Source organism: Doryrhamphus excisus, chromosome 7 (genome assembly GCF_030265055.1).
Source record: "Doryrhamphus excisus isolate RoL2022-K1 chromosome 7, RoL_Dexc_1.0, whole genome shotgun sequence".
In the NCBI taxonomy this organism is placed as follows: domain Eukaryota; kingdom Metazoa; phylum Chordata; class Actinopteri; order Syngnathiformes; family Syngnathidae; genus Doryrhamphus; species Doryrhamphus excisus.
In genome coordinates, this window is record NC_080472.1 from 8,263,456 (window position 1) to 8,289,082 (window position 25,627).

Consider the following 25,627-nt stretch of genomic DNA (forward strand, 5'->3'; position numbering starts at 1 on the left):
TGCCTGAAAACATCTTAATGATCCCCAGGACCTTTGGGAAAATACCGATGAGATCAAAGTTGAACTTTTTGGAAGGTGTGTGTCCCATTCCATCTGGTTAAAAAGTGGTGCTGCATTTCAGAAAAAGAACATCACAGCGACAGTAAAATCTGGCGGTGGTAGTGTGATGGTCTGGGGGATGTTTTGCTGCTTCAGGACCTGGAAGACTTGCTGGGATAAAAGGAAGCATGAATTCTGCCGAAGGAGAATGTCCGGCCATCTGAAACCGACTGAAACAGAACAATGATCCAAAACACACCAGCAAGTCCACCTATTGAGATTCTGTGGCATGCCCATAAAAAGGCTTCGTGCTGGAAAAGTCTCCAATGTGGCTGAATGACAACAATTCTGCAAAGTTCCTCCACAGTGCTATCAGAGACTCATTGCAAGTTATTGCAATACGCTTGATTGCAGTTGTTGCTGTTAAAGATGGCCCAACCATTTATTAGCTTTAAGGGGCCATCACTTTTTCACACGGGGTCCATGTAGCTTTAGCTTTTTTTCTCCCTTAATAATAACAAGTTTCATTTAAAGACTGTATTTTGTGTTCAGTTGTGTTGTCATTGACTAATATTTACATTTAATGATGATTGAAGTGTGACAAACATGCAAAAAAAATCAGTGAAATCAGTGAAATCAGTGCAACCAAAGCACTTTCGGATATTTCGGACAGATGTTACTCCTTCATTGTACAAAAATTGTACATCCCGTTGCGACTTAGACTTAAGAGTATAAAATATCACATAATAAACATATGCATTATCACCAATTCACCTTATGTGTCTAATCAAAGTCACAAGTTTCGGTTCTGTTGGTGTGAGTCAGCCAGCCCGAGGCGCGTCGACATAAACGGGTTCCACTGTAGTAGGTGTCAGATGATGATAGCTCCATCAAACACATGGAATAATTGTTGCTTGACGACCAAGCCTTTGCTCATTTGCTCTTGTTCGTTAGTTTGACTTATTTGTTGATAAGTGATGGTCCTATTGTGATTCCAACTGCGATAGAAATACAGCAATTCAGGAACCTGATAATAATGTGGTTCACAGCCGGTTCAGCGTGTCAGATATACGTTTTTGATATCAATACTTAGGGGTAAAAGTGTCAACATCCACACTGTAGTAGGAATCAGACATTTCTTGTACGTTCAAGTGTATGGAAGTCATATTGTAATAGACAGCAATACCAGGATGAAAGACTAGCAGAACTAATCATGCAAATCAACAATGGCTATGTTTACATGGACAACAATTTTAGTCAACTTTATTTGCTTTATTTTCTACCGCTTATTGTTATTATTGCTGAATTCCATTTCCTGATCAAATCCGGGACAGAAACTTACAATGAGGCTGCCGGGAGTGACTCTTCTCGGCTTAGTGCAAAGCCCTGCCTACCTTCTGAGTGCACTCAAGGAGTGCACTGAGTTGGATCATGGCGCCTGCACGTTTGTTTGTCAGCATGTGGCGGTAACATAACGTTGCAGGAACATTTATTATCCACCATTACTTTCTACAGCTTGTGTAATGTCTTTCATGTAAGCGTGACGTCATTACTCTTGCTAATCGGACAATTAAATACATAAAAATGTCATACTCTGAGGCACTGCAGTACTCGCCGCGTCCTGAAGGGGCGGGGGTGTGCGTGTCACTCCCTTCCTTCAAGGAAGATTAGCTGCCATCCAGCACTAGCTGGATGGCAGCAAGCTGATTAAATGAATGAATTTGCCTGCCAACATGGAGTATTATATATCCATGCTCACCAGAGGGTGGGCAGACCTTTACAACAAAGTATCAGTATCATCCTTAATATTAGAATATTGATTCATTCATTTTTTTACTGCTTTTGCTCACGAGGGTCGCAGGGGGTGCAGGAGCCTATCCCAGCTGTCTTCAGACGAGAGGCGGGGTACACCCTGGACTGGTGGCCAGCCAATCACAGGGCACATATAGACAAACAACCATTCACACTCACATTCATACCTATGGACAATTTGGAGTGGCCAATTAACCTAGCATGTTTTTGGAATGTGGGAGGAAACCGGAGTACCCGGAGAAAACCCACGCATGCACGAGGAGAACATGCAAACTCCACACAGAGATGGCCGAGGGTGGAATTGAACCCTGGTCTCCTAGCTGTGAGGTCTGCGTGCTAACCACTCGACCGCCGTGCAGCCTTGAATATTGATGTTCATGTAAATATTGCCATTTTGTGAATGACAAAACAAACTATCTATTATTACAGCACAGTTTGTTTCCCTTTAAATCTTATTAGAACATCAACAAAGTCTCCCGACTGTCCTCATGGAAAAAGTCCAATGACAAAAAATTCAAACAAATCTCAACAAAACACAAGCAATGAATTGATCGCCACCGGACAGTTCAGGTTGTCTTAGAAGACGTCTCACCTCTAATCCCAGCAGGCGTCATCCATTCATGATCAAAGATTAGGCAGGACAAACGCTAGTCATGCTAAATGGGCTCTGGGAACTTGGTGCAAAATCCAGTGTAATTACCCTCTAAAGTAGGAGCCAACCCCGAACAGAGGGGGAGGTCAGTGACATCACCTTATTCCCATACAAAGAAGGCACAGCCACCATGGTTTCAGGTGGGTCCATGATCATCATTACAGCTGAATGGGATGCTAACCATCACTGACGGGCTAAGGCCTCACTCCACTGCATCCTAACGACCGTCGTTTCACACCAGGAAAGAGCCAAAGTTCTCAGACTCCAGCTGTCCTATTAGACTAGCGTGTCAGTCTAGTTTGAGCGTGAACTCATGAAGCCTGCTCGGAGGCGAGGCCAAACGTCTTCTTGAGAACACAATGACCTCGATGAATGGAAAATATTGGCACGGGCCAATCCAGAAACATACTGTCCGGTCAATAACACCGCTGACAATGTTAGACGCCCGCAACAAGAGCCATCGCAAAGACAAATGCTGAGTCAGGACAATCACCACCCAAGCACATGGAGAAACATATTTTGGTTCAGTGTCTCTGTGTATGTACTCTTGAATCAAACATTCTAGAAACTTGTAACTTGGAGCATTTGTAACAGTCTTTTATACATTTCTGATCATTGTACGCTTTAGACAGTTTGGTGGACAACTTTAGATCTATCAGGTTATACTAATGATGTACAGTTCATATGTATTCTAATAAAAGTACTGCCAAAATCTGCATGTTTCTTATTGCCAGCACATTATCTTGCCCATCTGTGCAGCCCTTTGCGGCGCTGACACTGGGCCAAGAGCAGGGATGCATCAGAGGGGGCCAATACCACTTATGAGATGTTGACATTCAAGTAAACACAACGCGGGGGGGGGGGGGCAATAATCACATCTTCAATCAAAGTAAAAGTGACCGTAAATGTTCATTAAGTCTTTCATTCATTATTTCTAATTATTTATATGCATTTTGAAGTGTTTTCTGGTCATTATAAAACTATAAAAACATGTTATGTGTTCACATTTTTGGCTTACTGGAAAAGATTAATTGCATTTACATGATTTCTTATTTTTTTAATAACATTTATGGCCATCTGGAAGGCATTCATTTGATTTACATAATGTCTTATTGAAAATTGCTTCCATTTTTATACATTTCGGCTTTCGTCAGACTTTTTGGAACTGATTCACTGATCCAATTCATCACGGTTAACTGGTTCCTACCACCATAAGTTAATATACATTTTTTTAAATATATTTTTGTAGTTAGAGCATTGAAAAACCTGTTTATGACTTTGCAAATGTGTTTTATTTACATTTATATTATTAGAGCCCCCTAGACATGAAATAACACCCATATAGTCTCTTTTAAATTCCCATTGTATCACATTGTGCAGGCTATGGGATCGCCGCAAAGACATAACAGACGACCGCCGCTAGCATAGCAAGCTAGCGAGCTAACTAGTTCGTCCCTCCAATTTACTTATTCTATATAAGAAAGTGTTTCAAATGGAGAAAGACAAAGAAACCAAAAATGTACCACTTCCACACGGAATAAGAGGAGAAACTAGATCGCAGGCATGGCGTGTCCGTCTCAGCCATGGCATGTTGGCTGGGCTCTACTGGCTCGGTATCCAGTCTCCATGCAGTGTGAAAGGTAACCTCATCAAACGTCTTGTCTCTTAACAGCACTGATGCCGAGTGACCTCAATACCACATATGGTAATGGTAATGATAATGGTAATGGTTTTATTTCATTTGAACATGCATCAGATTACAATTGAGTGCATCCCATAATCAGTTCCCAGTTCCACATGTCCAAAAGGAGTAGGAAGAAGCAAAGATTATTAAATCCTACCCCTCCATCTGGTACTTTTACAATCAGTAACTGTTACATTTGTTCACTTCCTGCTTTCCATAATACAGTTTTTTTTTGTTTTTAATAATGTACCTCGTACCGAAGTATGAGGTGATATGAGCATCCAATGACATATAAGTAAGTGTCAATATAGTGATATATATAGCACACCATGACTGGTTCAAGACTCTTCATCCTTGTATTTAGCAAACATCAACTGCTTGTATTGTTTCTTGAATTGGCTCATCGTTGTGCATTGTTTGAGGTCCTTACTCAATCCATTCCATAGTTTGATTCCACATACTGAAATGCTATGGCTAGCATAACGTAGTCCTAGCATAGAAGTGTTTCAAATGTACTTCTTCCCTGAGATCATATTTCTCCTCTCTTGTAGAGAAGTATTGGATGACATTTTTAGCTAATTTGTTATTTTTAGCCTTATGCATTATTTTAGCTGTTTGAAGATGAACTATATCAGCAAGTTGAAGTATTTGTGATTTTAAAAATAAGGAGTTTGTATGTTCTCTGTAGGCATATAGCTTGTCTTTCAATATTTTGGACCATGAAACAGCCATAATTTATTTGTTTCTATTTTGAAAAACGAGATATATTGAGGGAGCGATATTCGAGACACGAAATAGCGAGGGACAACTTTATTGGGATAAGTGTTAATATAAAAACGCACTGACCACCTGTTGTCTTACAACAACAAAAAAGAGCTGAACAAGTTCCACATGCACAGCAGGAGACGACTGAGTGCCTCTCCTTGAGTGTCTATTGTGTGCTTCCAAAACACTGACAATCCCGTGTCATGGCTTGCCCAATCTGAAATTTAGGCCAAAAAAATCAACAACAGAGTGATTAGCCAGGAATCAAAGCAGCGACAAGGCACCCAGCTGATATTTTTCCTCTCAGTGAAAAGACATATCATTCTCCACTGTCACCATGGAAACCAAATTGGATTCGACATTCCTGTTGACTCACTCGGAGGCTCGCACTCAAAACACAGAAAAATTCCAGCTCATCTGCACTTTGCATGCCTTGCAGCATTTCTTTGCACATTACATACGTGTTCAGATGCCTGAGTATCTGCGCTTGCACAGGAGGCATGTACGTCGCCATGGGAACCATAAGGATGTATAACATTACAACACAGCCTAATCACTCACACACACACACACACACACACACACACGATGCATCTGTTTCTCCCACCACTCACACTCTTTCACACTCATCATCCCGGGCTCTTCCCTTTTCTTCGCCCTCCACACCGCCGTAATTGTCTCAACTCCTTTCCCCTCTCTTCCTACGTCTGTGCTCGCACAGACACGTTGCCATGGAAACTGGCTACAACTGCAGGGCTGGAAACGGTAAGATTGGCATACACATGGGCGCACACACATTGAATAGCTAATCAATCATTACACAAGACACTGTAGGTTGCGGCACATCATTTGGGCTGTGCAGACATGAAACATAAGCATAGACGTCTCTTTCATGTACTACAAGAGCCAACTTCAGCAATATTTCACATTTGATGGCCAAGTCCTGCCTGCAAAGACAATCAAATGATAGAAAATAAATATAAACATACACATTAGACATACATATTATATCAGTTGTTTGGTGACCACAGTGGCAGTTGAGCACTGGAAAGAATACATGATTTCATTCTTTCATTTTCTACCGCTTATCCTCACGATGGTCGCGGGGGTTGCTGGAGCCTATCCCAGCTGTCTTCGGGCGAGAGGCGGGGTACACCCTGGACTGGTGGCCAGCCAATCACAGGGCACATATAGACAAACAACCATTCACACTCACATTCATACCTATGGACAATTTGGAGTGGCCAATTAACCTAGCATGTTTTTGGAATGTGGGAGGAAACCGGCGTACCCGGAGAAAACCCACACATGCACGGGAAGAACATGCAAACTCCACACAGAGATGGGCGAGGGTGGAATCGAACTTGGGTCTCCTAGCTGTACGGCCTGGGTGCTAACCACTCGTTGGCCGTGCAGCCCTATTCTATTTTTCCTTATGAAAAAATATGACATCACACCAAGAAGGCTACAATATACTTTAAATGCGTGTTAAAAGTCAGCAGAATTAATGTAAATTGCAGTGCAGTAACAACGTAAAGTATAATCACAACGTCAGGCTCTTCCAAATGAAATACTCTGCACGAGTGTCCATTTCTGCACTAGCACAGGTGTGATGCTTTCAAGCTTTTTTTGTCGGCACGGCGTCTCAGCCCGTTTGTCATGAGCACGCCGCATAGGAAAAAACAAGGCAAAATAGCTTGAGTGCAGCGTGGGCGAAGCCAGAGGCAAAGTGTACTTAAGTGGGTTGCATGGAGGTGACAAATGAAGGTGTCCATCAACAGAGTGCACTCTCACCTCTATTTGCACAACGCGCTGCGTGTGACAGAAATAATATTTGCCGTCCAAGTGCAAGGTGTAAATCCAATGCAAATGTCAGTTGATAGATTAGGGCTTTAAATCACACAACTGTCCCAGTGCAATTAACTTGGATGCTGTTTTCTATACAAATACAAAATAACTTTCTCCTGTCGCTTACTTTTGTGGGTTTTTTAAATGTCACACGCAGAATGGAGTCACCTGTGGGCGCTTTCAGGTGGGGGTGGGCCGCTGGTGTGACACGTGCTTGTATGTTAGTCTCCAAACACTTGCTAAACATAGAACTAGGTTGGCAACACCAACCCCTCCTGCTACATCTTCTTATTCTGTGGCAGACCAGGTGCGACTGAGTTATGTTAAAAAGCAGAGTTACAATGCCGTCTGCTGTATGGAGCTGGAAGGAAAAGCTTCATTCACATTCAGTCCCATTTCAAATTTACCAGCTTCACTCTTCCACGGTTTGTCAGCTTATTGCTTTATAAATCATGTTGTTTCATGGTTGAACACGGCCTATAATTAGTGAAAAAAAATGTATATTTGATTTAATAGGAGTGTAAAGGTGACTATAGGGGTGTTATTTCATGTCTAGAGGGCTCTAATGATGTTATAACCCATATACAAATTATTATTAGTGGAAAAAATGCATATTTAAGCAAATGTCACACATTTGTTTAAGCATTTTTGAGCATAGAATTGGCTAAGTGAGCTGAAAAGATGCCTTGAGGATATGCAGCATTATACCCTGGTCACTAGGTGTCAGTAATGTCACTGTAATGTTCGGCGAGACACACAAGCACCAGATTTGATCACCGACACAACAGGCTTTTATTGCAGTTTTAAATGATCTCGCAACAGGCACAATAATCCTTGACCCATGAGCTGCTGTTGCAGATGTAACCCATGCCAAGGGAAAACTCAACTCTGAACTCCCAACGTCACTTCCTGTCCACCCTCCCACTCAGCTCTCCTGGTCCCATTTATGTCTTAAATGGCTTATTTTTTGCATATAGACTATAGTTTCACTATAGGGGTGTTATTTCATGTCTAGAAGGCTGTTATAACCCATATCCAAACTACTATTAGTGTAAAACTTGCATATTTAAGCAAATGTTACATATTTACTTATTTTTTTGCCCAAACTAAGCATTTGTAAGCATAAAAATGGCTAATTGATTTGAAAAGATGCTGTGATGATATGCAGCAGTCTACACTGGCCACTCTGTGTCAGTAATCACTGTAATGTTCGACGAGACACACAAGCACCTGATTTGATCGCCAAAACAACAGGCTTGTATTGCAGCTTTGAATGATCTCATGAGAGATGAGCCATTGTTGCCGTAACCCATGCCAAGCGAAAACTCAACTCCCAACATCACTTCCTGTCCACCCTCCTACTCAGCTCTCCTGGTCCCACTTATGTCTTAAATGGCTTTTTTTTTGCATATTGTATTGTGTAAAGATGTAAAGATAACTATAGGGGTGTTATTTTATGTCTAGAAGGCTCTAATAATGTTATAACCCGTATACAAACCATTATTTGTGTAAAACATGCATATTTAAGCAGGTCCTGTGCACCCTCCCTTGTCTCATTTGTCAAAACACATTTATCCGTGTGTATTATGTCAACTATATTGAGTGTACAGGCGACTATAGGGGTGTTATTTCATGTCTACAGTGCTCTAATGATGTTAAAACTTGCATTTAGAAGGTTGTAAACACATTTTCAATGCTCTAACTAAAATATTCAATTTATTCAAGGACTGATCACGGTCAGGTCTGGAAACAATAAACCGTGATAAACGAGAGATTGCTATATAAATTTCACTATACATGACAGTTACTATTGTACCCATTAGGTCATTGTATGGTTATATCACCTCATACTTTGGCATGTGACAAAAATTAAAAAACATTAAAATAAAAAAACTAAACTATATTATGAAAGCAGGAAGTGAACAAATGTAACAGTTACTGATTGTAAAAGTACCAGATGGAGGGTAGGATTCAATAAGCTTTGCTTCTTCCTACTCCTTTTGGACATGTGGAACTGGGAACTGATTATGGGATGCACTCAATTGTAATCTGATGCACGTTCAAATGAAATGAAACCATGACCATTACTGTCGTGTATTTATAAGCCAGGGTGAACAGGCAGGTTTGATAGTTTCAGCTTCAGCAGCATAATGACAGCAGCTATTATATGATACTTTATTGTGTCATACCCTCATCGAGGTGCTCAAGCATGTACAAATATTGACATAGGACTCATTATAAACATTCTTCCAATTGACAGCAACCTGATTAGATTGGACGTTGCTAAAGAAGCATCCATATTGAAATGAAACATGTCATTTGGTTGGCCCCCAGTGTAAAAAAAAAAAAAAAAAAGCAAATTGGGCTGTAACTGGAAAGCGATTCAAATGTGTGAAAGCAGACTTACAAAAGGCATCAGTGGACAGTTTGGTCTCTCCGTGGGCTTCTTAATTTACCTGTCAGTAAATATACGGGAGGATCCTGTAGGGGACTCGTCGGCAGTACGTGTCCCATGCAAGCCCATATTTGGCCCGACACTGTCTCTCGTCACGGGCCTCGCGGTGAACCAGCAAGACGGTGAAATATATCACGTAGAAGTACGGCAGAAGATGTGAGAAACCTACCCAAGAGAAGCAGACAAAGATTACTTTTGTAAATAGCTGTACATGTTCTTCTGCAGCGACGTAGTGGGCGGGGGTGTAATCATTCCCCACTTTGACACAATAAGGGGTTTTACGTTCCCGTCTTCTCCATCCCGCTGACTTTGTTCCCCTTTGTGCTTTTCCAGATTTCTTTCTCTGAAACTTTTGTGCTTCTCGGTTACACAAGCGGCTAAATAATGAGTCACGTCCTGTTATATGGCGCAGTACGTGTCAGCAGTAACAAAGGACTGACAGCCTCCATTTTAGACAATGCGTGCCAGACAGGAACAATGAGAGCAGACCGTCACCGCGTCGCTGCAGCCAAACACATGATCTGATAATAACAGGATGGCAACGGCTGCGGCTTGCAAACATTTCCAGACAGAAAATGATCCGTCACTGACATTCGGAGTAAGAATCCTTACCATACTCATTTGTCACGCTTGCGGTAGTAGGAGTACATCATTTCCATTAATTCATGAATTGATCACTCTGTCACGTTCATATTACCAAGTTGGAATGGTGGAAAAGTCTTTGGGAGGAGTAAGCGATTACGGTATGTCGCGGCAACTTTCCAGGTGTTTGGATCTGGATCGGATACACAGCTTGGAATACAACCCACCCGGTTCTTCACGTGAGCCAAAGTCTTGGAACATGTGAATGACGGGTGGGTTTTGTGTGTGTAGTAGTGTGTGTGAATGGTTGTTTGTCCATATGTGCCCTGTGATTGGCTGGCCACCAGTCCAGGGTGGACCCCGCCTCTCGCCTGAAGACAGCTGGGATAGGCTCCAGCACCCCCACGACCCTCATGAGGATAAGCGGTAGAAAATGAATGAATAATGAATGGCGGTCGGGTCGAGAAACCAATTCACCGCGATGGACGAGGCATAAAAATAATATAATAAAATATTATAAAAAATAATATAACAAATATAAAATAATAATAAAAATAAATAATACAAATAATATACTCTGGTTTCCTCCCACATTCCAAAAACATGCCAGGTTAATTGGCCACTCCAAATTGTCCATAGGTATGAATGTGAGTGGGAATGGTTGTTTGTCTATATGTGCCCTGTGATTGACTGGAGACCAGTCCAGGGTGTACCCCGCCTCTCGCCCCAAGACAGCTGGGATAGGCTCCAGCACCCCCGCGACCCTCGTGAGGAAAAAGCAGTAGAAAATGAATGAATGAATGAATACAAATAATATACTATTTACTGTATAGCTTCTGGGATTGTGTAGATTACGGGAGTTCTTACCACACGGCAGAGACCATGCCAAGGCCATGAGGAGGTCGCCCAAGTAATTGGGATGACGAACCAGCCCCCACCAGCCAGACACCAGCAAACGCTTCCCTGTTGATGTGGCGATGGTCTCCAGCCCTGCCAGGAGCCGTGGATGATGCAGAGTACAATCTTGCAATCACTTCAGCTGATTATCATTTCATCATTCCAGGGAGAAAAAGTGATTACTAACGTGCAACACTTGGATGTGCAGGGTTTCTCCGAAACTGATTCTTCTGTGAGTTGGATTTTCTGAAAATGTAATATCCGATGCCTGACAACAAAGAGAGGAATAGCCTGAAGTAGTATGACAATAGTATGAAATCTAACATCTAAGAGGGCATTATGAACATATTCTGTTACCATTCAGTGTTATTATTGCTGCAGCCCCCAGTGGGCTTAGAGCTTGGGGATGTCCGACCAGAAAGGCCGCCTGCAGGCCGTACGTGAAGGGAACCCAGGCCAGGTCTCCAAAGACCAGCATGAAACCAAAACCGTCGTGCACTATGTCCATGGTGGTCAGAACCGCCTCCTGTCAGCAGTCACAGCCAATCAAGCTGAATCGCAGCCGATGAAGCTGAAAGTCATGCATGCTAACTGCCATCTCACCTCGTTCCACAGGGCGTCAGCCACATACAACAACTGAAAAACATTGACCAGGATCATGGCCAGCGAGGGCGAACCTGCAAGTTCCACCTCTTTCATCAGCATGCTGAAGTTTATGACCACCTGAGGGAATGGCAAATGATGATGCTTTGCATCCTTCAAGCATCACTTGGTGATGAAAACGATGTGTCATGATTAGTAGACATGCTGGATATTGGCTTTTACCGATATCCCATACACAGTACTCACGATATACAGCAAACCCACTGATTCCACACTCTTTTAGTTTGTTAATTAAGATATTCTGATTAGCGTATTTTCTGGACTATAAGTCGCTCCGGAGTAATAGCGCTAAGCAGCATTAATAACGCTGATGACTTGATTGTAAATAACACTACCACACTAGCATAAATATAAAGGTGCCGGATGCTGACCACTCATCATACTTTACATGCAGCTCTTTTGTGGAGTTCATCCAAATTTAACAATACCGTAGTCCCTCATTTATCACGGTTTATTGCTTCCACACCCAACCGTCATAAGTACATTTCTGCAAAGTTGGATTAATTATTTTTAAAGGCTATATTTTCATATTGAGGAAAAAAAACGATTTACAAACTTATACACTTTTTAAACATGATTAGAGCCCTCTAGACATGAAATAACACCCCTATAGTCGCATTTACACTCCTATTACCCAGTATAGTAGACATAATAAGAGAACATATTGACCATTAGAACTGTCCAGGATAGACAGTTCCCTTGTTTTACTCCCTGTTTTATGCTAAGAGTCCACTGGGCTGGGGCTAGTTGGTGCCAGTTCGTGCCAAAGATTTGAAGATCATATAACGTATTTTCTGGACTATAAGTCGCTCCAGAGTATAAGTCGCACAAGGCCAAAAATGCATAACTAGGTAGAAAAAACGTAATTCGCGCTGAGTCGCATTTTTGGCGTGTAATTTACTACTTGACCAAAACAGACATTACGTCCTCTTGGAAGGCAAGTTCTAACAACAAAATAATAGAGAACAGGCTGAATAGGTGTAAGATATGCTAACACAATGCTTATTCAGCTACACTAAAAATAAACAGAATAAGGTATCCAGTGTTTATGTACCATAAGCAGTTTTTTCATTTATAAATCGCTCTGTATATATAAGAATATATATAAATCTATATATATATAAGTATAAGTCGCAGGAACAGCCAACCTATGAAAAAAAGTGTGACTTATAGTCCGGAAAATACAGCAACTCATTCAATACCAAAAGAGCTATTTTTATAAACGCGAAGGTCTGATCCCAAAGACGGATTTATACGTCTGTTTTGCGCTAGGTGCAAAAAAGAGGCGATGATGCAAGTGCACAATGAAAGATGTCACTTTTGAAGGAGTTTTAAGCCATAAAAATGGCCACAAGATGGAAGAGTTAAAAATGGTAACTAGTTACTGGTGTTATATTTGTAAATACATTGTTATTCTTATATAAAACAAGCATTTCTTGTATTGCTATTAGATATTTGAGATATTTGAGCTGTCAAAGTGAAAGTAATGCTTTTGTGAAAATATTTCTTTTCACAAAAGGTAGTTTTCCCTCCCTTTTCTAGTTGGGAACTGATATTTCCCTGAAACTTAACTACGTTCCCCTGCTGAGTACTAAACAACGGAAAACAATATTCTTGTTTTAGCCTTGTTTATGCTTGTTTTTTGTTACTATGTCTACCATATACTACCCATATAATTATCGTATGGCAGTAATGTGATTACTGAGGGTACCTTGGTGTAAATAAATTCCCCACATTAGATTTCATCATTTGAATTTTACTACGTTTACTATATACTATACTATGTCTTCTATATCGGGTAATCTGAGTGTAAAGGTGACTATAGGGGTGTTATTCCATGTCTAGAGGGCTCTAATAACGTTTAGAAAATATATTTAGGGTGGTTGGAAACAAGTTTTCTATGCTCTAACTATGAAAACATTCCATTTATATAAATCAGGAATGGAATGGAAATTCACTCATCACAGTCGGGTCTGAAACCACGATAAATGACGGACGACTTGCTTATTTGTAAAATTCTGTCTCATCAAAGTAAAAAAAATCATGACCAATAATCAATTAAAGTAACATGTTCTCCTACTATAAGTAGATCCTACTAAGTAGAAAATATTCATGCATTTACTGTTGCTTATTAATGTGCAGCAGGTACTCGTGTGTGTGCATCTGAGTTATGCCATTCCTACAAATGATATGATATGATATGATATGATATGATATGATATGAGATTAGATGCATTAGACGATCATCACACGGGCCAACCAGAAACCTTGGATGACTCAGGAGGTGCGTGAAAGACTAAGAGAACGCAATGCTGCGTTTAAATCTGGTGATGTGATGGCACTCAGATCAGCAAGGGCACATCTGAACCGTGCCATCAGAGTGGCAAAGCGTGCCCACAGCCGGAAGATCCAAAGCTTCTTCCAGGACTCCGGCAACACCAGACGACTGTGGCAGGGCATCCAGACTGTCACTGACTACAAAGCCAGACCTGCATCCTGCCAGAATGACATCAGCTTCCTCAATGAGCTAAATGACTTCTTCGGAAGGTTTGAGGCTCTGAACAATAACCCTGCGAGGAAGGCTACCCCCCACCCAGATGAACAGGCAGTCAAGTTTGACACTGCTGCTGTGTGGAGAGTCCTGAGGAAGGTCAACGTGCGGAAAGCTGCAGGCCCAGACGCCATTCCAGGACGGGTGATCAAGGAATGTGCAGACCAGCTGGCCCACGTGCTCACAGACATCTTCAACACCTCACTGGCCCAAGCTGTAGTCCCCCCGTGTTTCAAGTCCGCCACAATAATTCCAGTGCCCAAGAAACCATCTATTAAATGTCTGAACGACTTTCGGCCTGTTGCACTCACATCAACCATTATGAAGTGTTTCGAGAGGGTGGTTAAGGACCATATCACCTCCATACTCCCCCCATCACTCGACCCTTTCCAATTCGCGTACCAGCCAAACCGCTCCACTGAAGACGCCATCTCCACCGCTCTCCACCTGAGCCTGGAGCACCTGGAGAAGAAAAACACCCATGTACGGATGCTGTTACTAGACTTCAGCTCAGCATTCAACACGATCATCCCCCAGGACCTGGTACGCAAGTTGGAGCCGCTGGGCCTCAAGACCTCCCTGTGCAACTGGCTGCTTGACTTCCTCACAGATAGAACCCAGTATGTCAGAGTGGGCGACAACACATCCAGTGTCATCTCCCTGAACACCGGCTCACCCCAGGGATGTGTTCTGAGCCCCCTGTTGTTTACCCTAATGACCCATGACTGTCGCCCCAAGTACAGCAGCAACCATATCCTGAAGTACGCGGACGACACAACAGTTGTGGGCCTCATTCAGGACAACAACGAACTGGCTTACAGGGAGGAAGTGCGACACCTTGTGGATTGGTGCAAGGCGAACAACCTGATCCTGAACGTTGACAAAACAAAGGAGATCATCGTCGACTTCAGGAGATCCAGACCCAGCCACACTCCACTCAGCATCAACGACACAGCCGTAGAAGTTGTGAACACAACCAAGTACTTGGGGGTGCATATCACGGACAACCTCGGCTGGTCACTCCACACCTCCGCTCTGGCGAAGAAGGCACAGCAGCGACTGCACTTCCTGCGGCGGATGAGAAGAGCCTCCCTCTCCCCTCCTATCCTTACCACCTTCTACAGAGGGACTATCGAGAGCCTGCTGACCAACTGCATCTCCGTCTGGTCTGGGAGCTGCAAGGCCTCGGACTGGACGTTACTGCAGAGAGTGGTGAGGACAGTGGAGAAGATCATCGGGACCCAGCTCCCCCCCATTAGGGAAGTAGCAAACAGCCGGTGTGTATCAAGAGCCCATCGGATCTGCTCTGACCCCACACACCCCCAGCATGGACTGTTCTCTCGCCTGGCATCGGGGAGAAGGCTCTGCAGCATCCGCTGTAGGACGACCAGGTTCAGAGACAGCTACTTCCCCCTGGCCATCAGACTGCTCAATGCCAAATAAGCCCCTCTATCTTACTTACATTATTATTATTTATTTTAATTATTTAAATTATTTGGGCAATTTACTGTTCACGCTGCACTTTACATTATGTTGTTCACATTTGGTGTCTATTTATTCTCCACATTATTATTATTGTTATTATTTATTATTACTTATCTTCTTTTGTGTCTGTTATATGGGAGCCAGGCAACGACATTTCGTTGGCAATTTCACTACTGTGTTTTTGTGCAATGACAATAAAGGAAGTCTATCTATCTATCTATCTATTGAAGGGAGAGGCCTCCCCCCAATCCCAGTGCTTTGCAATCACTGCAAATTGGACTTGGAAATGATTCCAGACCACGGACATGGTGAGATAGCAATATTGTTGCTCTGCGTAAAACGACGTCATCCCTCGTGCGCTGATATCCTTATTAGCAGAAAAATAAGATAAGAAAAATGAAACCCATATCTGATTTTTATGCCAACATTGGCCACTATTATCAGCCAGCTGATGTTATCGGACATCCCAAATACGATTTCACTTTTTGGGGAATGATACTAGACTAGTTTATAACGTGTAATATTGTATGAAAACCAAGGCGGGGTATGAAAATCAATGTCAAATTTCCGCAAATATCTTCTCCAAAAAAAATGATTCGTATGAAAACTGGTGATGATTTATTAGGGGTGTCCCAATCCACAATTGATAATGCTACAGTAGGTGGATTACTTTGTGCATCTTGTGTGTTGACGTGCTGAACTGAGGTGTTTGATGCATTGTGACTCAATAGCCTGGAAAACGTGGTCATTGGGTCTTTTCTACCATTCCACACTACAAATGTGTGGCAGCATTGTAGAAGTATTGTATTACAAGTGAAAAGGTTCAACCTGGACGCCTGTTAATAATAATTTATTTCAAGTAGTGTGGAAGCGCGAAAGCATTTTGGGCCAGAGAATGACTGGTTAGGTCTCAAGCACACCAACAGTGTATGCGTTATCATTTATTCATTGATGCCCTCGATTAAAATCACTTCTTTTAGAAGCGTCCACAAAGCTCACATTACAGCTTGAACATACTGACAGAGAGAATAACCTTGTGCCAATGTTGCATCTCTCTGTCCTTGCTTCCTTTCCAGACGATGCGGCACAAAACCGCAAGCTTGAGAACCCCCCCTCGTTGCGTTACTGTTGCTATAAAGTGCAAATATCGTTGATTTTCCTCCTCGGCCTAAGTCATCACGCTGAGATCTCGGCTGAACTGAGTTTACCCTCCCGCTGATTCTCACACGAACTGTGACAGAAAACGGCATCCTGGACAAAACAATATCATATATTGATGTTCCATCTGTTCCGTGTCACGCTTCTCTTTGCGACACGTGCCGACAAGACTTCAGCACAGTCGGCTCATCCTACGCCCTCCAGATGCATTTTAGCAAATCCTTCTAGTCACTTGGTGCACTGACATCTAAGTTTAGGTCAGGTTTCCAAGTGGCAGGAAGGAGGAAGTAGATGAAGAGGCGCGCATTTGGAGACAAAGAAGAGCTCTCGGGGCTTTTTGTCGGACGCTTTGCATCATGAGCGCATCTGATGATGACTCACAGACAATATACTATATAATATAATTTATAATAATAATATCAATATAATATATATTATATATAATATATATTATATATAATATAATATCAATATAATATAATATCTGGGCTGTCCGAACTGACGGCCGCATACTGAAAATGAAGATATGAAAGGGCCACTTGGTCCAGACTATAAGTCGCACTTTTTTTCATCGGTTGGCTGTTCCTGCGACTAGTTAAGTTTCAGGGAAATATCAGTTCCCAACTAGGAAAGGTTACTCCTACCTTTTGTGAAACGATACATTTCAAGCATTACTTTCACTTTGACAGCTCAAATATCTCAAATATCCAATAACAATACAAGAAAGGCTTGTTTTATATAAGAATAACAATGTATTTACAAATATAACACCAGTAACTAGTTACCATTTTTAACTCTTCCACCTTGTGGCCATTTTTATGGCTTAAAATTCCTCCAAAAGTGACATCTTTCATTGTGCACTTGCATCATCGACTCTTTTTTGCATCTAGCACAAAAAAGACGTATGAATCCGTCTTTGGGATCAGGCCTTCAGGTTTATAAAAATAGGTCTTTGGTATTGAATGAGTTACCGTATTTTCCGGACTATAAGTCACACTTTTTTTCATCGGTTGGCTGTCCCTGCGACTTATACTCCAGAGCGCCTTATGAATGAAAAAACTGTTTATGTTTATGACACCTTTTCTGTTCCTGTTTTTTAATTTTTGTGTAGCTGAATAAGCATTGTGTTAGCATATCTTACACCTATTGAGCCTGTTCTCTATTCTTTTATTAATGTTACCACTTGCCGTCCATGAGGACGTAATGTCTGTTTTGGTCAAGTAGTTTGGATAATAAATTACCCGCAAAAAATGCAACTTATACTCCAGTGCGACTTAGATATGTTTTTTTTTCTATTATGCATATTTGTCCTTGTGCAACTTATACTCCAGAGCGACTTATAGTCCAGAAAATACGGTACTATTTGCAACTATTATCGTCGTTTCACGGTTGACTATGGCCTATTATCAGTCCAAAAATATTGAAAGGCAAGTTTCATGTAGGCTGCATGGTGAACAAGCGGTTAGCAAACAGGCCACACAGCTAGGAGACCCATGATCGATTCCCTGTTCTGGGATCTCTGTGTGGAGTTTGCATGTTCTCCCCGTGCATGCGCGGGTTTTCTCCGGGTACTCCGGTTTCCTCCCACATTCCAAAAACATGCTAGGTTAATTGGCCACTCCAAATTGTCCATAGGTATGAATGTGAGTGTGAATGGTTGTTTGTCTATATGTGCCCTGTGATTGGCTGGCCACCAGTCCAGGGTGTACCCCGCCTCTCACCCGAAGACGGCTGGGATAGGCTCCAGCACGCCCGCGACCCTCGTGAGGATAAGCGGTACAGAAAATGGATAGATGGAAGTTTTATGTAGTATTGTGGTCACTAGGCATCGGTAAAGTTATTAGACATGACGTTAGATGGCATGACCTTTCACACTGCATGGAGACTGGCTGCTGAGCCAGCAGAGAACAGCCAATATGATGTGGCTGAGACATTCTGTGTGAAAGTGGTACATTTTTTAGCTTCTTCCATTTCTTCAAATGCTTCTCCATTTGATATCCTTTTTTAAGTTCAGAATAAGCAAATTGTAGAGGCTAACTAGTTAGCTTGCTATGCTAGCTGGGGCTGCCTCTATAGGGGTGTTATTTCATGTCTGGAGAGCTCTAATGAGGTTTTCTATGCAGTAACTACAAAAATACAGAAAAAAGAATACTGAATCCGACTTGGTGGTCCGGTCTGGAAACAATTAACCATGATGAACAAGGGATGACTATAAAACTTTCTTCTTAAATAATATATTTTTGTAATATTACGACTTTATTCCCATAATAACATAATATAATATAATATAATATAATATAATATAATATAATATAATATAATATAATATAATATAATATAATATAATATAATATAATATAATATAATATTTTATGTCATTAGAATGCAACTTTTTTCTCCTTTTGTCAAATTACAGCTGCTGCTTTCAATTCTGCAATTCTTCTAATTCTAATTAATTAGAATTCTAATTCTAATTAATTATGACAATTATAATATTAATGAATGTAATTAATACATTATTATTATATTGTAATTAATGTAATAGAATATAATAGTTAATATATTTGTTGTTGTGTTTTTTTTGTTTTCTTGTTAAATTATGTTTGTATTTGATGTTATGTGATATAGTCTGTGAGAAGTACTGCAGTTGGCTACGGCAAGCAAGTCATTCTGGGATGCTGTCAAAAATTCAACCACAAGCTCCCACACACTCGGTTAGTGGGAGGTTTTTGTGTCCTCTCCTACACACTTGACTTTCAAACGATCAGATGTACAAAGCCTTTGCTGTGAGACGAGGAGGATAGATGCTCACCTCGTAAAGGATTCATTACGTCTGGAAATACAGAACAATTGTTTTGTTTTCAAAACAAATACAGATCTTTTTGACCTGGCTTCATGTCATTTGCAGTGTGAAATCCAAACGTTAAAACGGTGTAACGAGTCCCACACAGATGACAATTGCAGCCATGTCGCCTCAGTTCAACAGGAAAACGTTTACTGAGGCGGAAGAATTGGAAGTAGAATAAGACCGCCCCCTGCTGGCAGTATTGGGTTCTAATCTCACCACCTTAAAGTACATCTTTGTTTTAGACACAACATTTAAACAACAGCAATAAATAATTCATTCATTCATTCATTCATTTTCTACCGCCTTTTCCTCACGAGGGTCGCGGGGGGCGCTGGAGCCTATCCCAGCTGTCTTCGGGCGAGAGGCGGGGTACACCCTGGACTGGTGGGCAGCCAATCACAGGGCACATATAGACAAACAACCATTCACACTCACATTCATACCTATGGACAATTTGGAGTCACCAATTAACCTAGCATGTTTTTGGAATGTGGGAGGAAACCAGAGTACCCGGAGAAAACCCACGCATGCACGGGGAGAACATGCAAACTCCACACAGAGATGGCCGAGGGTGAGATTGAACTCAGGTCTCAGCTGTGAACAGCAATAATAAAATATAAATATTACATGTAAATATGAAATAATCACAACAACTCACCCAGCCAATCAGACCCGGTCTGAGCTCGCAGAAATATTTCAGGTCAAAATGACCAATCCGTGGGTTTAACTCCCGTCCAATAAAGAAGTCATAGAGAGGATTTCCTAAAGAAAACACAGGGACGGGTCAAAATAAAACCAACATGCCAACTAAGTACGAGGACATGGCGGTCATACGATGCAACAATGTCAACAAATACATGTTTATATTTCTCACAAGTTAAAAATGACTCAATCAAAGGGCTGTATACGCGTACATGTGTAGCACACGCAGCCACGATTTGGAGTCATTGTGAGGTTGTGGTAGTCTATATCCGGGTGTCCAAAGCGTCACGTGTGGCTTGCAGCCCACGGCACATAATAGAAATAAAATTAATCACGGCAAAACATAAAGCCAAGAAGCTGAAATGTGCGAGAACATGTTTCAACTTCGCACCCCTCCACCACTCACCCAAGAACCTCTGAAGCCTTCAGTAGGAGCTTTCCACCAGCTCCGCCATTTTATTATTAAACCTTCTGTCTCACCTGTGGTGCCCCCCGATGCCAGAGCATGAGGAGGAGCCAAAAAGGAGCGCAGGTAGAGGTAGGCGGAGAGCACGAAGGAGGCTCCTATTGCACACACAGCCAGGGGCAACATCAGCTGGAACAGATGCCCCAGAGGAGCCTGGAGCATCAGAAGCAGCATCAGTAACACGCCACTGATGCACAGGCTGTGAAAACCTGAGAAAGAGGAACACACAGGAAGTCAGCGTTGCTAACCTCAGGTGGAGACGTATGCATTGAAAAATGTAAAGGCTGTAAGAGGCGCTCATGTAAATCAAGCCGAAGGGACTGGCATGGAGACAGTGTTCATATCACATCACACTAACGCACAAAGCTGTTGATTATTTCAACGAGGACGACTCGATACACATCTCCATGCACTGCCAGCGATACCATACTTTAACCATACATGGAATTTTATGGCGATACGATGCGATACGATTCACCCTCTATACGATGCGATAATCATTTAGTTCACATCAATGCAATCCGATATGATATGGTGCAATTTCTTGCGATATGATGCAATTCAACATGATGCAAATAAGCAAAGGGAAAAAATGGAATTCCGTATGGTCCTACAAAAAGGATTTGGCTTTATTCCTTCTAGGCACTTGGCAGTAAATTCAACTAAAGTGCTGTTTGTCTTTTTTACTATGCACCACTTCTTCATCATTCTTTTTGCCATCTTAAAACAGCAACAACTTTTCAAAAACAACTTTCCTCCCACTTTCACATGGGCTATGCAATTCCAATAGCAGTGGTTCAGTGGTGGAGTCAAACAATTCAACAATAATTACTGCTGTAAAAAAATACAGTACAGCAACAACAAAGTTAAAGTGATACTTTCAACAGTGCAATCAATGTTTGTTTATATTCCTGTCTGCAAAACATACTGCTAATATGAATGAGCTAGCAGCTAGGCTAATACAGTAGTGAGGAGCAGAAAGTGGAAAACAACTTCTACCCTTTTTAAAAATTGTTTCCAAATTCAGGAAGAAGCCAACTGCTCTGCTGTTCTAATGTCACCTGCTGTGCTGAACACTCGTTCAGATGGGGGGGGGGCACTTGTTGCAGGGACGGACAAATAGCTCCTGGACAATTTGGAAAGCAGCGGAAGATCCACTTGTTCTGACCTGATTTGCTTGGTTCTTCCCCGGTGTCCGACGAGGAACTAGACGGGGAGGGGGCGGTAGACTTGTCCATGTTGTGGTGTCCCCTTTTTTTGGGGGGGGGGGGGGGGGCGTTTGCAGTGCTGCCGTTGTACGGCTTCTTACGGCTTTCCGTCGTTCTTTGAGAATCCGTAGTGTTTCCAAACATACCATTTAAACGTTGAGGGGGGGTTAAATATAGAAAGTTCCTCGCTGCTGCTTGCTACGAACGTCCATGCTGTTTTACTAGTAGTTGGATGTGCCTCACGGTTTCCGTCCGTATTCAATACAAAACACCAAATAATGATGGTGCATTCATTGCGCCTGGGGAACAGCATATGGGGTGAAGTTGAACATTAATAAATCTGCGCTTGCATCGAATTTTACCGATACCCACAAACGCATCACAATGAATCTAGATTTCACCCGTCAATTGCATCCATACCCAGTGAATGAGCCGATGCACTCGATGTATCGATTAATATCGATTATTTTCCACACCCTTAGTAGAAATGTGAGACCCTCTTCCAAAAAAACAACTGTACCGTTGATTGGATACTTGAGGCGTGTTCCATCTCGCAGCACTAATCCCTCAGAGACCTAAGGGAACACATCGGTATTTACATTTGTACAACTTCCACACAACCAAACGTGATTATTTAGCAACATTACCTTTGCAATGCTTGGCTTTTTCACTACACACGTAAGATAACATTCTACAGCGATCCCTCGCCACTTCACGCTTTCAATTCACCACGGTCTTTCAAACATATATTAATCAATAATGTAGTAGTCTACATCGCTCACTAGGTGTCAGTAATGTTACCCTGATGGGGTGATACTACTCATGCAGAAGCATGATGCATTCAACTGTTGACAGCTGTTCCATTTCCGCTCTGAGTGATAGGATACGACTGATCAAGTCTTTGAATGCATCTTCTGAACGCCTTATATTTGGATTTTAGTTCATTTAGCCATTTTTATGCTTGAAAATGCTTAAAAAATGCTTAAAAATCTGCTTAAATATGAAGATCTTTTGACTAATAATAGGCGTCGTCAACCAAGAAACAGCATATATAATTATCATATCATCATATCATATTGTGCTTTTTATCATAACACATAATATTTTATCATGTTATTATTATCATAAATTATTATTAGTATTATGATAAAAATCATAATAGTATGATAATGCATGGTGGTCTAGTGGTTAGCGCGCAGACCTCACAGCTAGGAGACCGAGTTCAATCCTACCCTCGGCCATCTCTGTGTGGAGTTTGCATGTTCTCCCCGTGCATGCGTGTGTTTTTTCTGAGTACTCCGGTTTCCTCCCACATTCCAAAAACATGCTAGGTTAATTGGCCACTCCAAATTGTCCATAGGTATGAATGTGAGTGTGAATGGTTGTTTGTCTATATGTGCCCTGTGATTGGCTGGCCACCAGTCCAGGGTGTACCCCGCCTCTCGCCCGAAGACAGCTGGGATAGGCTCCAGCACCCCCCGCGACCCTTGTGAGGATAAGCGGTAGAAAATCAATGAATTAATGAATTATTATCATATTATCTGCTCTACACCAGCAAGCTCGGCGCTATTGTATGAGGGGTGTTGTGCAACTTGTTGTACCTTTCCTAATGGCAACAAATAGATGACAGCATGAAGAAATATCCATCCCAGAAAGAGGAGGGGGGCCACAGGGTCCCACAGCTGGTCCACGGAGGGGAAAGGTGGGGGCCACTGGAGTACAGCCCCCTCAGGGGATCGACTCACGCAGATCAGGAAAAGCACCGTCAATGGGAGAAAGATGGGAATGCAAACGGCTCCTTGGGAAGCGACACGGAAATGGAACATTGTATCAAGAATTCAAGCGTCTGAAATCATTCTGAAGTCTGTGAAGCTTGCTGGCTGTCACACCCAAAGTGTGTGTTATTCTTCCCAAATGTGATGGCTTGTTCAATGACAAGCTCTGCTTGTACGTACATTGGGATGTGTTGACACATCTGTTAGTGATGATCAGTATTTATGAAAAATGTTCTTTTTAAAATGTATGATGTGTTTAATGGGGTCAAATCGTGATAGCGGCTCACCGAGGGTTCCTCCAAATTCCCTTTCTGTGTTATGGGAAGCCTTGCCATTGGCTGCTTGATTCTTTGGCGCCATGATTACGCTTCCTGTATATAAAAAAAGACAACATTACAAGATGTAATGGGGCTGCAGAATCTGTGTCATCTTCTGTGTATTGGCTTTTTCCCACTCCCACTCCCACTCCCCAGGGCCGTAAGGTATCTTGAAAAGGAAAGGATGCAAAGGACACTTTTCATAGTCATTCATTCATTCATTTTCTACCGCTTATCCTCACGAGGGTCACAGGGGTGCTGGAGCCTATCCCGGCTGTCTTCGGGCAAAAGAGGCGGGGTACACCTTGGACTGGTCGCCAGCCAATCAAAGGGCGCTTTTCATATTTATAAAGCATATACTAAGAGGTTACATATTTCAAGAAAAAACTGCATCCCAGCTTTGTGATATAGATGAAAAAAAATATTATTAGTCTTTGCTCCTTTTTCCCATGTTTGGTGTTTTTTTATTTTCCAAATATTACAACTTTTTTTTGTACATTTTCTTTTTGTAATATTATGATTTTATTACCATAACATGTGGACAAAATATTATAAACTTTTCCCCCAAACCTAATTTAAAAAAATGTATTTGTTTTTTCACAATATTGTTTTTTTCTCATTCATATCATATCATTCTTCCTCATAATATTATGATGTCAGTCTCGTAAAATTTTCATAACTCTTTTTTTTTTCTGTTTTTTTTTTATTTCCCAACGAGATCAACTTTCTTCTCCTATGTTGTGTTCTCGCAATTATGACTTTATTGCCATAATATTGATTGATGATGAGTCATTGTTTGTCTAATATTAAAAACAATATTGTGTAACATTAAATTTTTGTGCTAATGAAATTACATTATGATGATCATAATGATAATAATAATTACGACTTTATTCCGAATGAGATGGAATGCAATACAAAAATTATGCCTTGACAGTGCTTCTGTAGCTATAACACGCTACATTGTCGCTTTACCAGATAAAACTGCTGCCATTTATCACTCACGTAATTCGAATATGTTGTTTGAATTACACAACAGAGTGTGGTAACTTACCAGTGCGAAGTTCTTTGGGTGATATCGAACAGAATGCGTGTGCATCAGTCCAACAGCCTTCACGACGAACCGCCCCCTCGCCGACTTTCTCAGCGCCAAATGCTACCGCAGCCAATCACATTTTACCTCAGCCAATCATATCTCCTAACGGGAGTCAGAAGAGGGCGGAGACAAGAGGCTTAGTCCAATCAGATTAGCTTCCCGGGTGGCGTCAGCAATGTCAGCACACGTTCGGATGTTGTGAAACACCTGAAAGTCAGTAAATGCATACTTTATAACGAAGTAGCGAGCCAGAACACAATTATTTTCTCCCTACACAATGAACTGCACAAACAACAAATAAAACAACTAAAACATAGTTTTAGTTAGCAAGTCGGCACAATTGCTCAGATTCTCCGTTTTTGTAGTAGTGTGGCTACTTGTTGCTAGGCAGAACTGTTGGAAGGAGCTGTATCACAGGACAGGGAGAAACAGTTGGACAGCATGATACAAGTAATAATAATAATAATAATACATTTTATTTCAAAGCGCCTTTCAGGACACCCAAGATGGCTGTACAGAAGATCATATAAAATACAAGATACAAGAATAAACAATGAATAAGAACATACAATAAATAAAGGGGGGGGCATGTTAAAGAGAGTTAAAGAGAGTAAGCTAGTTTGA

At 41.7% G+C, this 25,627-nt stretch overlaps 1 protein-coding gene across 2 annotated transcripts; it reads right to left on the reverse strand.

The window, feature by feature from the left end:
• Window positions 1-8,961: 8,961 nt before the first annotated feature.
• Window positions 8,962-25,052, reverse strand: tm7sf2 (transmembrane 7 superfamily member 2). 2 transcript variants are annotated; one of them, XM_058077992.1, is made up of 11 exons: window positions 24,962-25,052; window positions 23,878-23,961; window positions 23,417-23,613; window positions 22,336-22,390; window positions 20,622-20,816; window positions 20,098-20,201; window positions 11,338-11,457; window positions 11,092-11,260; window positions 10,922-11,002; window positions 10,705-10,827; window positions 8,962-9,420 (listed from the first exon to the last, which is right to left on the reverse strand). In XM_058077992.1, the coding sequence occupies exons 2-11, from the start codon at window positions 23,948-23,950 to the stop codon at window positions 9,260-9,262; spliced, it is 1,278 nt and encodes a 425-aa protein (XP_057933975.1). In that variant the 5' UTR covers window positions 23,951-23,961; window positions 24,962-25,052; the 3' UTR covers window positions 8,962-9,259. The 2 variants fall into 2 exon arrangements, with proteins under 2 accessions (XP_057933975.1, XP_057933976.1); XM_058077993.1 differs by lacking the exons at window positions 22,336-22,390; window positions 23,417-23,613; window positions 23,878-23,961; window positions 24,962-25,052 and adding an exon at window positions 21,776-21,909.
• Between the last annotated feature and the right edge of the window lie 575 nt (window positions 25,053-25,627).